The sequence below is a fragment of the Saccostrea echinata genome, unplaced genomic scaffold, assembly GCF_033153115.1.
Source record: "Saccostrea echinata isolate AGI-Se365-2 ecotype Australia unplaced genomic scaffold, CSIRO_AGI_Sech_v1 ptg000054l, whole genome shotgun sequence".
Classification (NCBI taxonomy): domain Eukaryota; kingdom Metazoa; phylum Mollusca; class Bivalvia; order Ostreida; family Ostreidae; genus Saccostrea; species Saccostrea echinata.
In genome coordinates, this window is record NW_026889803.1 from 9,576,173 (window position 1) to 9,589,977 (window position 13,805).

General features: G+C 33.1%; 2 protein-coding genes across 4 annotated transcripts in view; one reads left to right on the forward strand and one right to left on the reverse strand.

Moving 5' to 3' along the window:
• Positions 1-10,571, forward strand: part of LOC133171622 (ephrin type-B receptor 1-B-like) — a 52,786-nt gene extending 42,215 nt beyond the window's left edge. Inside the window, exons 8-18 of one of the 3 annotated variants that reach the window (XM_061306410.1) lie at positions 487-604; positions 860-921; positions 1,859-1,900; positions 3,235-3,378; positions 3,555-3,740; positions 3,987-4,048; positions 6,190-6,288; positions 6,816-6,929; positions 7,299-7,493; positions 7,771-7,913; positions 8,146-10,571. In XM_061306410.1, coding sequence (XP_061162394.1) covers positions 487-604; positions 860-921; positions 1,859-1,900; positions 3,235-3,378; positions 3,555-3,740; positions 3,987-4,048; positions 6,190-6,288; positions 6,816-6,929; positions 7,299-7,493; positions 7,771-7,913; positions 8,146-8,449 — 1,469 coding nt within the window. In that variant the 3' untranslated portion in view covers positions 8,450-10,571. Of the gene's footprint in view, positions 1-486; positions 605-859; positions 928-1,858; positions 1,901-3,234; positions 3,379-3,554; positions 3,741-3,986; positions 4,049-6,189; positions 6,289-6,815; positions 6,930-7,298; positions 7,494-7,770; positions 7,914-8,145 lie in introns of all 3 variants that reach the window. The other 2 variants (XM_061306411.1, XM_061306412.1) reach the window with 2 other exon arrangements.
• LOC133172714 (thioredoxin-related transmembrane protein 2 homolog) overlaps positions 1-13,805 on the reverse strand; it is a 284,179-nt gene that overhangs the window by 133,530 nt on the left and 136,844 nt on the right. The window lies entirely within an intron of this gene.

The window sequence follows — 13,805 nt, forward strand, 5'->3', positions numbered from 1 at the left end:
ATGTAATTCAAACACTTAGTCTTAATGTATGCATGTAAATTGTCTTCTAATGTAAACTATTTTACTGGTACTAAGAACTAGTCCATTTATGATACTGTGTGAATGTTTGATGCAGAATGTAGTAAATGAATTGACTTTATTTCTATAACTTTGTGACCAAGTTTTCTCGTGAGGAAATTTGTTCAAGTTTCTGAATGAATGCTTTATACTCTCTTTCTCACTTTAACTTACTTATGTGATGCAAATTTAATAGTGATATAAAAAAATAATGGTTATTCACATGCTTTCTTGACAGATATATTGTGGCCTAATTGTGTTATAATTGTTAGCTAGCTTCTTTTAGCCTCTGAGCAATTACTGGTACTAAAAAGCAATCTCAAATAAGTGCCCATTTTTTTTATATACTTAAAAATATTGATCCACACTTCGATAAGTAGACTGTACATTAAGATAAGTACTGAAATACAGCTGTCCTTTTTATTACAGGAAAGGAAGAGATAGATCCACCTCAGCAGTTGTCTGTCGGGATCATCATTGCAGCTGTCCTGGCGGTGATACTCTGTATGGCCATCGCTACAGGCATGATAGTCATACTCATCAAAAGGTTAGTCCGACCTAAACACGGAAATAAAATACTAGAATCCGTACTGTAATTATTTCAGAAGTGTGATGGAAAAAGTTCTGAGCAAATTATTGATGAAAGTTTATCAAGTTATGTTTTTTGTTAAATTAAGTATATGAAATTAGTAGTGCAAGGGGCGCATTATAATTCTATCAGGGAATTCCATAAAATGACAATGTAGATGCTAATTCGTGTTAAAGTCAATTCTTATTATTCACATGTATTGTTCTGTTGTAGAAATCAACGAGATAGTCAAAATGACAAGAGTTGTGGAGAATACGACCCACAGTACAATCCGGGTGAGGGTATGCACGTTTTTGCACGTACTAATCAGAAATGTAGGCATAGTTACAGCTAGTGTCAGAAGATGTAGAGACCAGTGGGTCTGTTGCCATGACAATGTGTGTTGTTGATGTTTAACAGTTTGTCACATTAAGCATTTTTGATTGCATTTGGTAAGGAATGTGAAAGAACATTGAATTTGTTTTACCCCCTTTTTTTCATACTTTGAGACAAATTTAACAAGCTGGCGTATTAAAGCAATGTCATACTAACACTTCTTGCAATCCTACAGCATGCACAGATATATACATATTATTGCATGATACATTCTTATTTTACATGTACTTTCTAAATTTATTTCCTTTTACTGAAAGAAAATGTTTTTTGAGTTCTTGTTTTATTTGACTGTCTTGTTTATGTAAATGTCTGCCTGTTTTTGTTTTGTCTTTAAATTGAGATCATTCATTATACAAGAATGTTCAAGCAAGTCTGCATTTTGTTATCATGCCTTAAAAGTACCAGTAATTTAAATTACTGAAATGAAATACAGAAAAATTGACCATATGAAATATTGTTTTTAATATTTAGTAGAAGTAATGGTGAAGGGTAGAGATAGAAAATAGATACTGCATAAAAAGTGAAAGTTCTTCCATTGCATGGCTGACTCTTTATCATGCAAGATTGTGCATGCATTGAAATGATAAGAAATGTTTATGCTATAATTTGAGAACTTAAGAAAGCTGTCAAATGGTAATGAAAACAAAATTTTGCAAAAGAAAACATTGATAGCAATTTTTTTTTTCTAATTAAAAAATTTATCTTGAAGTCATGGAATTTCAAAGCTATCCATATTTCAGAAGTGAAGCAAGTTGAAATCTCATTTTTTTGTGGGCTTATGCTTAATTATGTTTTGATTTTTTTTTCTGCTTTACTCATAAATTTTTATTCCTGTAGTTCTCCATTGTCCCCCTTTGGAGCCCCATATGAATGGTGGATGTAAGTAGCGTGTATACTTGTAATAACCTAATTAGTTAGATTATAGTTTTATAGACTCTAATAATAATAGCCACACTTGGGGGAATTTATTTGGTATCGTACACCCTTTTTAAAACATTCTTTCAACTCTTCATTTCTAAGTTTTTCATTCTTCAGACACTAATATCAATGTATGATTTTTGTGCCATCTTTATCACCCTAAAATTTCTTATGATTCTTTTATACAGTTGCTTCTAGCTGCACGATAGCGCCATGCCTTACAGTAGCGCCTCTGATAAAAGTTCTGCACCGTATTTGCACAGTTTCTAATTGTACTTTGCTTGCATATCTGCAACACACTATTCTTTAATGTTTCTTTTTCTTGGTATCACCAAATTTTCACATCAATGAACTTGCTCACTTTTTAACATAATGGTAATATCATTGACATTTCTCTATCTGAAAACACTGAAAAATACTGTCACTGTAGATAGACTAAAAATAATTTGAGTCATAAAGAAAATTGATAAAATGTGCTTCGACAGAGGGGTATTGATAGAAGAGGTGGAGCCTTTTTTATTGAAAATTAATATGCTATCACACACAAACAAGGAAGAGACATCAAACTGAGGATTGTTATGTAACCAAAATCTTAGTGTATCAAAGTGCTTGTGGAACAAGCATCAAGATTTAATGCTTCAATTTAAAAGATAAGATGAAAGAGGAAAAGGCTAATAATACTCTTGTTTTTTCATTTCGCTGATAGCTATTAAACTGTAGGATTTGGGAGTTCCAGATTTGTGGACCAATATGGCAGATATTTTTTTAAATTTAGTTTTCTTCTTCAATTGATCTGATCGAGTCTCCTCTAGAAAATACATCTTGATGTGAAAATTATAAGGTGCTTGCTTAACTTGCTTTTAATGAGCGGGTCTGTGAAATGTGATTGGCTCAATGCAGAATTAGCTAATTTGATTATCAGTGAATTATACATTGATATGTGAAGGACTTAATGAGAAGAATACAAATATTGTGACAGTTCACATTCCTTACCAGTTGTTCAAACAATTATTGTAATCAAGGATGTTCCATTCTTTCCTTTTCTTCATTTTTAGATCAAATCCCTGTAGTTAATTAAAAGCCTTTTATGAATAGCTTGAATAGCTAAATTATTGGTAGCATAATTCCCTAGTTACCATAAAATGTGCTTAAATGGAGAAGCAAATTGTAAACACACATTGATATTTTATAATTTTCTAAATAATGTTGTTAGGACACTAAATAAATTGAAAATCTGTAGTATGAGATGATTTTAAGTTGTTGGTTTCCCACTGCACTGAATCCTTCTGTTACAGTGACTATGCCTTTGTTTCCCCCCAATGATTGTGTCAAGTCTTATGTTGACCCCCATACTTACGAAGACCCAAATCAAGCAGTACGAGAGTTCACACGAGAAATTGATGCATCCCACATCACCATTGAATCAGTCATTGGAGGAGGTTTGTTGCTATAATCATTACCAGTAGAGTAAAAATTTTATTGTAATTTCATGCCTACTGTTTTATGGTGAAGTCATGATAGTAATTCAAAACTTTATTGCATTTTGATGAACATTTTATCAGAAAAACAACCTTTTTTAGGTGTTATCATTCAGTTTCCAAATTTACTTTTTAAGGAGAGTTTGGTGATGTCTGCAAAGGAAAACTACGCAATCCTGTAAAACCTGAAATGTCGGTAGCAATAAAGACTTTGAAGCCCGGCGCAACAGACAAAAACCGTTTAGATTTTCTGACGGAAGCCAGCATAATGGGACAGTTTGATGACCAGAATGTTATATTTCTAGAAGGAGTTGTCACAAAAAGTAATTATCAGATTTTGTCACCCCTTCTAAATCGAAATTTCTCGTTTTTTTTGAAATGTCATTAAAGAATGCATGGAGACTTTTTTCACTTCCTGTCGTTGTTTATTGGAAATTTTGATCATTAATAAGGAAAGTTTTTGGACTCATTTCTATCATTATAAGATATGCTCGGTTGTGCATTTTCAATATTACATAAAAATTGCTTTTATTTGGTTAGGAAGTTGAATATGATCACTTTCTTTGCAGGTCATCCCATTATGATTGTCACGGAATATATGGAAAATGGATCACTTGATACATTTTTACGAGTAAGTTAACTTTCCCATTTTTAAAAAAAATTAAGAAAATTGAATTTTCCTACAAAACACTGAAATTTAAAATTGTGGACAACTTGCTGTTCCCTGTTTGAAGGTTTTTGTCCCTTAAATGCCTGACTTGCTGTTTATAAGAATTAAAATTAATCTAACACAGTGAGAGTTAAATAGACACCATGGTAAAGCGATATTATTCAATTAGGACCTCTTCCTTTATGGGGAGATGATTGTTTACCCAGACAGATGACTTGGGAGATGGAAATTGGTCTTCTCTTTTTCCCACCCTGATGTTCCGTAGACTTTCCTGAAGTAATCAAGAAAAATATTCTTATTGATGAGTTAATGTTAGTTGATATTCCAGTCTTGTCATAAAATATCCTGGCAGATCCAAATAAAAGGACTCATAAAATTCCTCCTGATTAACTAAGATGTGTAATAACTCACTCTATGGTCCAGTCATGTAATGCTCCGGAATAATTAATCAATTTTGGGCCATGATCATGTGGTGCAGATGTACATTCAATGGCTAGGATAAAACCAACATTTTGGTGAAAGGACCAGGAAACAAAGGGACATAAATATCAATTAGTCCCTCCAAAATGTCAACACCTGGTACTAAGCTGCAGGGCTTGTAAAATGTGGCACTCATCTTTTTTTGTCTGCCTCAATGACAGTGCCGCTTTAGCAGGCACCACTTGACAAATTTGCTGCAGGGGAAAAATAATCGCCAATTTGGGAAATAATCTACGGAAGTTCTTGCATATTTCAAGACTCATTTGTCTTTAAATTTCCCTCTTCCCCCTAAAGTCTGTAATTATTAGGTTTTCTTAAGAGATATAGCTATATTGCATCGTGTTGACTATTTGGTTTAAATATGGAAAATTGTGTTGCAAAAAATTAATTAGAAGAAGAATGTTTGAATTTTTTTTTAATCAAGGGTTGTAAAACGTCAACTCTCAGTGTGTGATGAAATGTGATTGATTAAAATGTGTGACTGACTGAGAATTCCAATAAATTGAATGAGAGAATGTTAATTATAAATTCATATAATTTTGTATATTTGGTTGCAAAAATATGTTATCCTTATGGAATATTGATATTTGATAATGAAAATAACTGTGCATAAGATATATATATCTACTTGAGCACAGTCATGAATAGATTAGCATTTACCATATTACTATTCTGCTGAAGAAAAAAAATTAGAAATAGAAAATCTGTGTCCATTCCAATTGAATGACAAAAGCAGATTAATTTTAAGTTATACTGGCAATTCAAGACTTTTATTGAATGTTTGTGTGTAAAGTTTTTATGGAAAATAAATGAGTGGAGGAAGCATTTGCCAGAGAAGAGGGGAAACTGACTGGTTTTTGATGAGTGGCTTGAATGCAATCAGGGCCAGCTCTCTCCCCTCCAAGTCATTTTTCATGACGTTTGTTGTCAGTTCTTGAAAACGCCATCAAACCTCCATTAATCTTCTAACCCATACAAGGGGAAAAACTAGACATTTATACTCTGCACAAAAAAAAATCTAGACCCTAGCTGACAAAAGTATCCAAGTCAGTGCAATGCCAGAAAAAAAACACCATTCCATACAGACAAATTATCAATTATTTCGTGATGAAGGACACAGGGATTACAAAACGAGAGAAAATGAGTGATGGATTGATAGAGAATGCAGAATCTTGTTATTGTGGGCAATTTTTATGCATGTCTGCCCATATTATTTCCTCATTGGAAAAACCAACTTGAATCTGAATAAGCTGATTTTCGTCAGGGGGGAATCAGGCTAAGTCTGATTTATGATCTCTTCTATTTGTCTAGGAAGTCCTTCTAAAATTCTCTGGCTGAAGAATATTGCAGAAAAAAGTATTGTTGATACAATCTACCCTCTGTCATATTGGGTTCTTTAAGAGTAACTCATTGAATTGCCAAGAATTGCTGGGTATCATTGTCATTTTTTTTTATAGAAAGTCGCATGCTACTTATCTGCCAAGTATACTCATAATTTTCAGTGTTAATAATCTAGATAAGGTCTCAAATCACTTGTGGTGACATAAATATATTTTTCAGGTTGATGTATTTGTTTTAATTTCTTCTTGTAGTTATTTATGATTTTTGATATTTATTTCCAGAACAACGATGGGAAGTTTACAATCATGCAGTTAGTCGGAATGATGAGAGGGATCGCACTGGGAATGAGATATCTCTCCAACATGGGCTATGTTCATAGAGTAAGGATCACAAGTTCTTAGAATTGTAGTTTGACAGTTACAAGATACTTTTTTATGATTCTCAAATAGAGATTAATTAAATACTGGTACATAAATCCATTTATTGTAAGCTCTAGTAGATTTTCTGAAATTGCATTAATAGTTGAATTTTATTTTATTCAGTGATTGTTTCTTTCTTTATCAGAAAATTCAATTTTTGAAAGATTGAGTGCTTGAAAAATTCTGACTAGAAAAATCCCTGATATTAAATGGTTGCAATAAAGTTGATTTAATGTATAATTGTATATCCTACCTTGTTATGCCCTTCAGATATTGAATCATAGGGTAAAATTTTGATAAATTGAGAAAGAGATTAAGAAGAATTGGCTTGCAAACAAAACATTTCACTTGCGAGATAATGTATGTGACTTGGCAGACAAAGGTTAATACAAGCTTTCCAAATTTTTACATTAAAAGATTTCAGCAACTGCACAGCAGACAACTTGAAATGCATAACATTTTATGTAAACTCTCTTCTGCTTGTTTAGGACTTAGCTGCCCGGAACATACTGATTAATGGGAATCTGGTCTGTAAAGTTGCCGATTTCGGATTGTCCAGGGAAATCGACATAGACACTACTGATGGGGCTTACACAACAAAGGTATGGAAGCACTAATATTATGCACTCCTGCATCAGAAGCATCTCGGTAACTTTGGCCTTAAGGACTTAAATGGATTATACTTGTATCTGATTGTGCACTAATGGTTCCTCTGATAAAAACAGTCTAGACTTTAGCACTGAAGTTACTATATTAAACACCCACTCTAAGTCACCAGGTATTAGTACCTATTTCTATGCTCACCCATACTGGTTCTTATAGATTTCATCTGTGTAAATTCTCCACAACAAAAAAATATTTTTATCATTTGTCTATTGATTTTAAATTTAATTACTATGTTCTTATTTAATATACATATGACCTGCCTTAAACTTAAACCCCCAGTTTTTCATGCAACATAATTTATACAGGGAGGAAAAATCCCAGTTAGATGGACCGCTCCAGAAGCCATTGCCTTCCGAAAGTTCACATCAGCCAGCGATGTTTGGAGTTACGGAGTGGTTATGTGGGAGGTGGTTTCCTATGGTGAGAGGCCATATTGGAACTGGTCCAATCAAGATGTCATTCGGGCTGTGGATCGTGGATACAGACTTCCACCACCTATGGTGAGAAACAAAATTTTCAAAATATAGTGGAAATTCTGCATATTTTCATTGCCATTGACAATTATTTTATATTCATAATAGCTGAAAAAGTTGTTACTCTGACAGTGGTAATATTTTTAAAGTTCATTTCCAAGTTAATCTATTTTAATGTAATGATGAATAAGCATCATTGCTTTCCTTAATGTAAAACTCATGTTCAATAGATTGCCTTGACTGGAAAGGGTGGTCAGTCTAAAGTGGATTAATATGACTGATTGTATTTTCTTGCATTTGACAGGACTGTCCCGAGGCACTTCATCAGCTGATGTTAGACTGCTGGCAGAAAGAGAGAGGAAACCGACCAAAGTTTGACATCATTGTCAAAAGTCTGGACAAATTTATCAGAGCTCCTGAACTGCTCAGAAAAATTGCAAAACCCAGGTATGATTGACAAAAACTTCCTGTAGAACAATGCTTTAAAACAACTTTGTAATCTGAGCCACTATTTAAAATTTATTATAAAGTACATGTATTAGTATTGTAGATGATCCAATTGGATATATTGTATTATTTTGTTGTAACAAAAAGGTTATTCTCCTTAACTAGAAAAGATGTTTTAATTGGGGAACATGATACAGGTAGTGTGTATATGTATAATATATATATTTTATAGGCCTGAATTCTTAATGGACACGAATCATCGTACAATGCCCACGAATCGCCAAGGGGAAGTTTCCAATTTCACCAACGTGGAAGGTTGGCTTATATCCATCAAAATGGAGAAATACATTGACAATTTCCTGAACTGTGGTTATAGGACAATGGACCAAGTGTTGAAAATCACTCAACAAGACTTAGAACAAAGAGTAGGTGTCACATTAATAGGACATCAAAAGAAAATCATGAACAGTATCCAAACTCTGCGTGCACAACGATTCGGACAATTCTCTCAAATGTCAGATGGATTTCTCGTATAGTCTTGTGTGTGCTTGCTTTTACTTAGTGCGCTTGTTATTACTGAAATTATTCCTCAGTTGTGATGCTGACATCTTGTGCAATTTTTCTTGTCCAGGCGAGGAGTTGTATGATCAATCAAAAAAATACTGCAACAAGTCAGGACTGCAAGTACTGCTGCCTGTGTGTCAAAGAGAAGAGTTGTCCCACACCATACCGCAAAAAAATTATCAGTTTTCTCATGTTTTTGCATAATGACTTTATACTTTTAGCATCCTAAGGATGGCATTGATGAGTGTTTGCTAGAGCAAGAGGAATAAACTTGTGAGGTTGTGAGATCAGTGAATTTCTATCTAGTTTACGCTTGTGAGTATGTGCTAGAGACTGATTTGCTTGTTGATATTTTTTTTTATCTCACCTTGACAGTATGCAATGTAATTGGCTGTCAATTATTAGCAAATATTTCAGCACTGTCGTTTGACTGCAGTTTCAGCATGATGTGTGTGAATGTGTGTATGTGTGCTTGTATGTGTATGGTACCAGTGTAACTGGAGAGTGTTTCACTATTATTTAAGTCAAAAAACTGTGTATCAGTATTTATATCATAACACACGATTATTTTGTTAACACTGAGAATTACATCATATGTCTCAATACTTGGTAATTTTTAATTAATTTCTATTACTTTTATTCCAAAACCTATAATGTGACAGTGGATTTAACATTTTTTCTGTTTTACATGTAAGGAATTTTTTTTTTACATTCTTTGAAGATGATAGTGCAGTTCAGTTGGGTGTTCATTTTTTAAATTCTTTTTAAGGTGCTTAGTAGGAGTAAAATATTTTATGTTCAGTTTGTTTCTATGCAACATTTGAACCATTCCATTAACAAGATATTCCCACTTATGCCAACAGGACTTACTCTCAAAGTCTGCATGTCATGTTTACCTGTTGCACTCATTATTTTTTCTGGTCAGTTAAAATGTTTATGTTGAATCAGGGTGTGTTTGCTCCACAGTGGATATTCTATCAAACAGGACAAATAATAGCACATATCAGATACCTATTACTATAAAAAAATCTTATGAAATTATATGAAAAATTGTCAAGCAAAGTATTTTTCAAACCCTACACTGGAGAGATATGGTGATCCATTCCTCATTTTGTTAGATCCTCACCTGAATAATTTGCATTTCTTAAATCCACCACCCCACCCACCACTTGTATAGTAATCTGTGTAGTTCATTATTTGTAGATCATTTTATTTTGACTGTATATAATTTGTAAATTCCGATAGTGCTGTATATAGATACGCAAAGTGAAGACTTACTGATGCTGAATGCAAAAATGAAACGAGGAAATCTCAAAAAGAGAGTAGTGGTTTTTTTTTCTTCTTGCAATACTTGTCAACATTTTAATAAATCTTTTTTAATTGTGTGTTTAAATGTCCTTCGTTCAATATTTTTTTTTGTTAGTGATTTGTTTTTAATTACGAGTAGCCTAAACCACCATCTAATTTCTTACAATTGAAGACTGAATGTTAGAAAAACTGTTTTAAAGTTTATGGTATAAAATTTACCTTGTGTCAAAGAAATCCTTGTATGTCATTGTCTTATTTCACTTCTAAGAAATCCTAAGAATTGTTACAAATTCAATATATAAAAGACGTACACTGATTTCAGAATTGTATGAATCAAAAGAAAAAAATTACTATAATTATAATTTTTAAGAATTACCCAGCAGTAATGTTTGTAAATATGTTTTGGTGTCAATTTTAACATCATTCACAAATCATTGCTTCTATGAAATCATATCTGAAATGAAATTGGTGCTGAATTTACAAGTTTATATATACATGTATATTTGATATTGAAAGCTAATCCATTACAGTTTTACCTCTGTTTGTGTACGTATTACTGAATCTTTTCTTGCTTCTTTCAATTCTTTTCATTTAAGTCTGTACTGGTTTAAAAATTGTAATGGCTTAAAGTTGCAAAGTCATAATTAAACAAGTGATTAAGGTTGCTTACACTGAGAGTGTCAGCATGTTTTTCTTGAAAAGACAATTTTGAAAGCAATATGGTTCCATGACTGCTAGATGTTCAGAAGTACACAAGATATCACAATAAATATGTACAAAACTGAATCTTTTGTTGTATTGTGTCAGAAGTGGGGGGGGGGGGGGGTAATCTTCACTTGTTTTGGGGCTTGTCACGCAAATAGCAAAGTTATACCCTGGTTATAGTGTGTGTGCTATCTATCCATTGGAAAATTTTCATTCAACTTTTGACGCCAATTTTGATTCCATGCAATATGAAATTGCTTGGCGACTTCTCAAACACTGAAAAGTTCCACAAAGCTATTTACCCCCGGGAAAATGTGCTTTTATTCAACCCTCAGAAATTATAATGTACAGTGTACATCAATAAAATACGGCTGTGAGTGGGACAGCTCTTTCCAACTCACAGCCAGTGAGTATACTATTGATGAAACGGCAGTGTTTAACAGTTGAGGCTAACCAGTTGATTATAAAGATTTAGTTATCGAAGATTTGGAAAAAGTAATTTCGGTGCACCCCAATACTATTTGCACATTATGGTTTGAACTGAGTTCAGGCGATAAGAGCACCCACTATTCTTTGCTTATATTTTCCCTCTGATATGTTTGAAAAATGTCCCAAATGTTTATTTTGATTGCATTTTACAGATGTTACCGTCCTTGTTTTGGGGAACATTTCTGACCACCATCTGGGCTCTGTTCTGGACCAACTTGAACATTAAATAACATAATGAAATTATCCTTAGTCGCTACTCAAAGTTGTAGCTAATAGGTGACACCGAGATGTGTACAGGGTAGTATTGACCCTTGTAGTTAGAATGTGTCTCATTACAGGCCCTCACCTGGTCCGTTGAGTCATTAAATGATAGTTCTATCCCCCGAAGAAATCCCCCCCCCCTCATTTTACACAACTGTAACATCATAGAATGAACTAGCTACAAATCGTATCCCTTTCTTGCTGGAAACAATTCGGACTTCGACTATACCCCTCTCCCCTTTCCTCCTTCTTACGATTTGGTGAATCTGCCACTGACTTTACTATTCAAGCTTTCGCTAACAACAGATGTCGTGCTCTGCACAGGAGTCGGGAGAAACTTGACATCCAGTTTTCTTTAATGGTGGGTGGGTGGGGGATGTTTCCACATTATCATATGCAGTGGGAATCCGACTTCGCACATCTTCGCCAGCCACGAGTTTTCGGTCCACTCCGCTCCATATGGGGAGTGGAGTGGACCGAAAAGGCTAGCGAAGATGACTTTGCATAGCCTTTACACTTAACAATCTTTTTAACTAAAGGATGACGTGAATACTAGTATAAAGTTTATCTTATACCCACAGGCGCTTGACGTTTTTAACCTTTCTTTTCATAAATAAAAAATTCCCCATACTATAATTATTATAGTATGGGGATTTTTTTATTTATGAAAAGAAAGGTTAAAAACGTCAAGCGCCTGTGCTTATACCAGTACTGGTATTTCAGTCCGGGCAATTTAGCGAAAATATGGGCAACGTCAAACTAATTGCAACATACATGTAAATTATTTTGTCATAAATTTAATATAACATGTACAAAATATTTCCAGAAGAAAATCTAATGAGCGGAAAGCATTACTTTTGCATTATTTATAAAAGGGACATAACTCTGCAAATCCATCCAGATAGAAAATTCTGTTTTTCATGAAATCGTAATCTGATTTAAAGGTGCTTAGACACAAATTTGAACTTAACATTTTCTCAAATTTTCTGTATAATATCACGACTTATATATTGCAATAGCATTTCACACGAAAATATAATTAAAAACTTATTTTATCTGGAAATTATTGGAACTACAAATTCCGGGAAGCATTTGATTAACACATCTTTGCAATTTACACAAATTTTAACTTTATCCTTAATATTTAAGAAAAGAAGCGATTTTGTTATGTCTTAATGAAAAATATTACATCTATAATCCAGAAAATTCAGAGTAGATATGTTCGAAAGCAAAACCAACTCACCAGTATTGTCAGTCCGTGCTCTGTGATGTACAGAGTTTAACAAATTGAACACACCCGTGAAACGTAAACTGTTTTTGTAAACAGGGCACGAGCTCTGTTATTGTTAATGTTTACGATTCAGCGGGTGTGTTCAATTGTTAAACGCTGCACACACCACTGAGCACGGACTTACAATACTGTGAGAGGGTTTTGCATTCGAACATTTCTACTCTGAATTTTCTGGGTTATAATTTTAATATTTTTCATTAATACACAATAAAAAAGCCACTTTTCTAAGTATTAAGAATAAAATTAAAATATGTGAAAGCACAAGGATGTTTCAATCCAACGCGTCCAGAAATTTGAAGTTTTAATAACTTCGAGATGAAATAAGATTTTTATTATATTTTAGTATGAAATGCTATAGCAACATATGAGTCATGAAATTATACAGAAAATTTGAGAAAATATTAACTTCAAATCTGTGTCCAAGCACCTTTAAAATTGTCTGAAACTCTTTTAAAACAAAATCATTATTTTATTATACCATTATTATATATTATTAAAATAAATTTGAAAAGGATTTTTTGAATTTAATTTCATATTTTTGAATATTTAGAAATATTAGCATTTTTTAAAATATAGACAGTGAATACAGTTTTAAAAAAAGAATTTGAAAAAAAAAATCCCTTACATTAAGATTTAGTATGCATGATCACTTCATTTAGTACATAAATACTAAATATAATAAAAATAGAAACAAAATTTGACCTATGAACCTATGCCTTACAATTTTCTTATTATGGGCCGAGGAAATGCAACATACACTTTTAAGTGAACCTAAACATCTTTAAAAACAAGATGTGTTTGTGAAACACTGATGCACCGTATGGCAACTTATAGCGAAGGTCAAACTTTCTCAAAGGCAAATCAAATATGCTGGTACCCAAAGTAAGGTCTTGTACCGAGGAATATTCCTGTGATATATGAAAGCCTTAGCAGCAACCATTGAAAAGATATTGGAAAAGTTAAAGTTTTTCAAAAGTAAGTCAAACATCAAGGTCAATGTCAAATGGTCAAAATTAATGGTGCCCAAGGAAAGACCTTCTCACAAGAAATACACATGTGAAATATGAAAACCCTAGCACCAATCGTTCAAAAGATGTGGCCAAGGTTAAAATTTTTCAAAAGTAGGTCAAACTCCAAGGTCAAGGTCAAAGGGTCAAAGTTGATGATATCCAAAGGAAGGTCTTGTCACAAGGATTACACATGTGAAGTATGAAAGCCCTAGCGTTAACTGCTCAAAAGTTATAGCAATGTTAAAGTTTTTAAAAAGTAGGTCA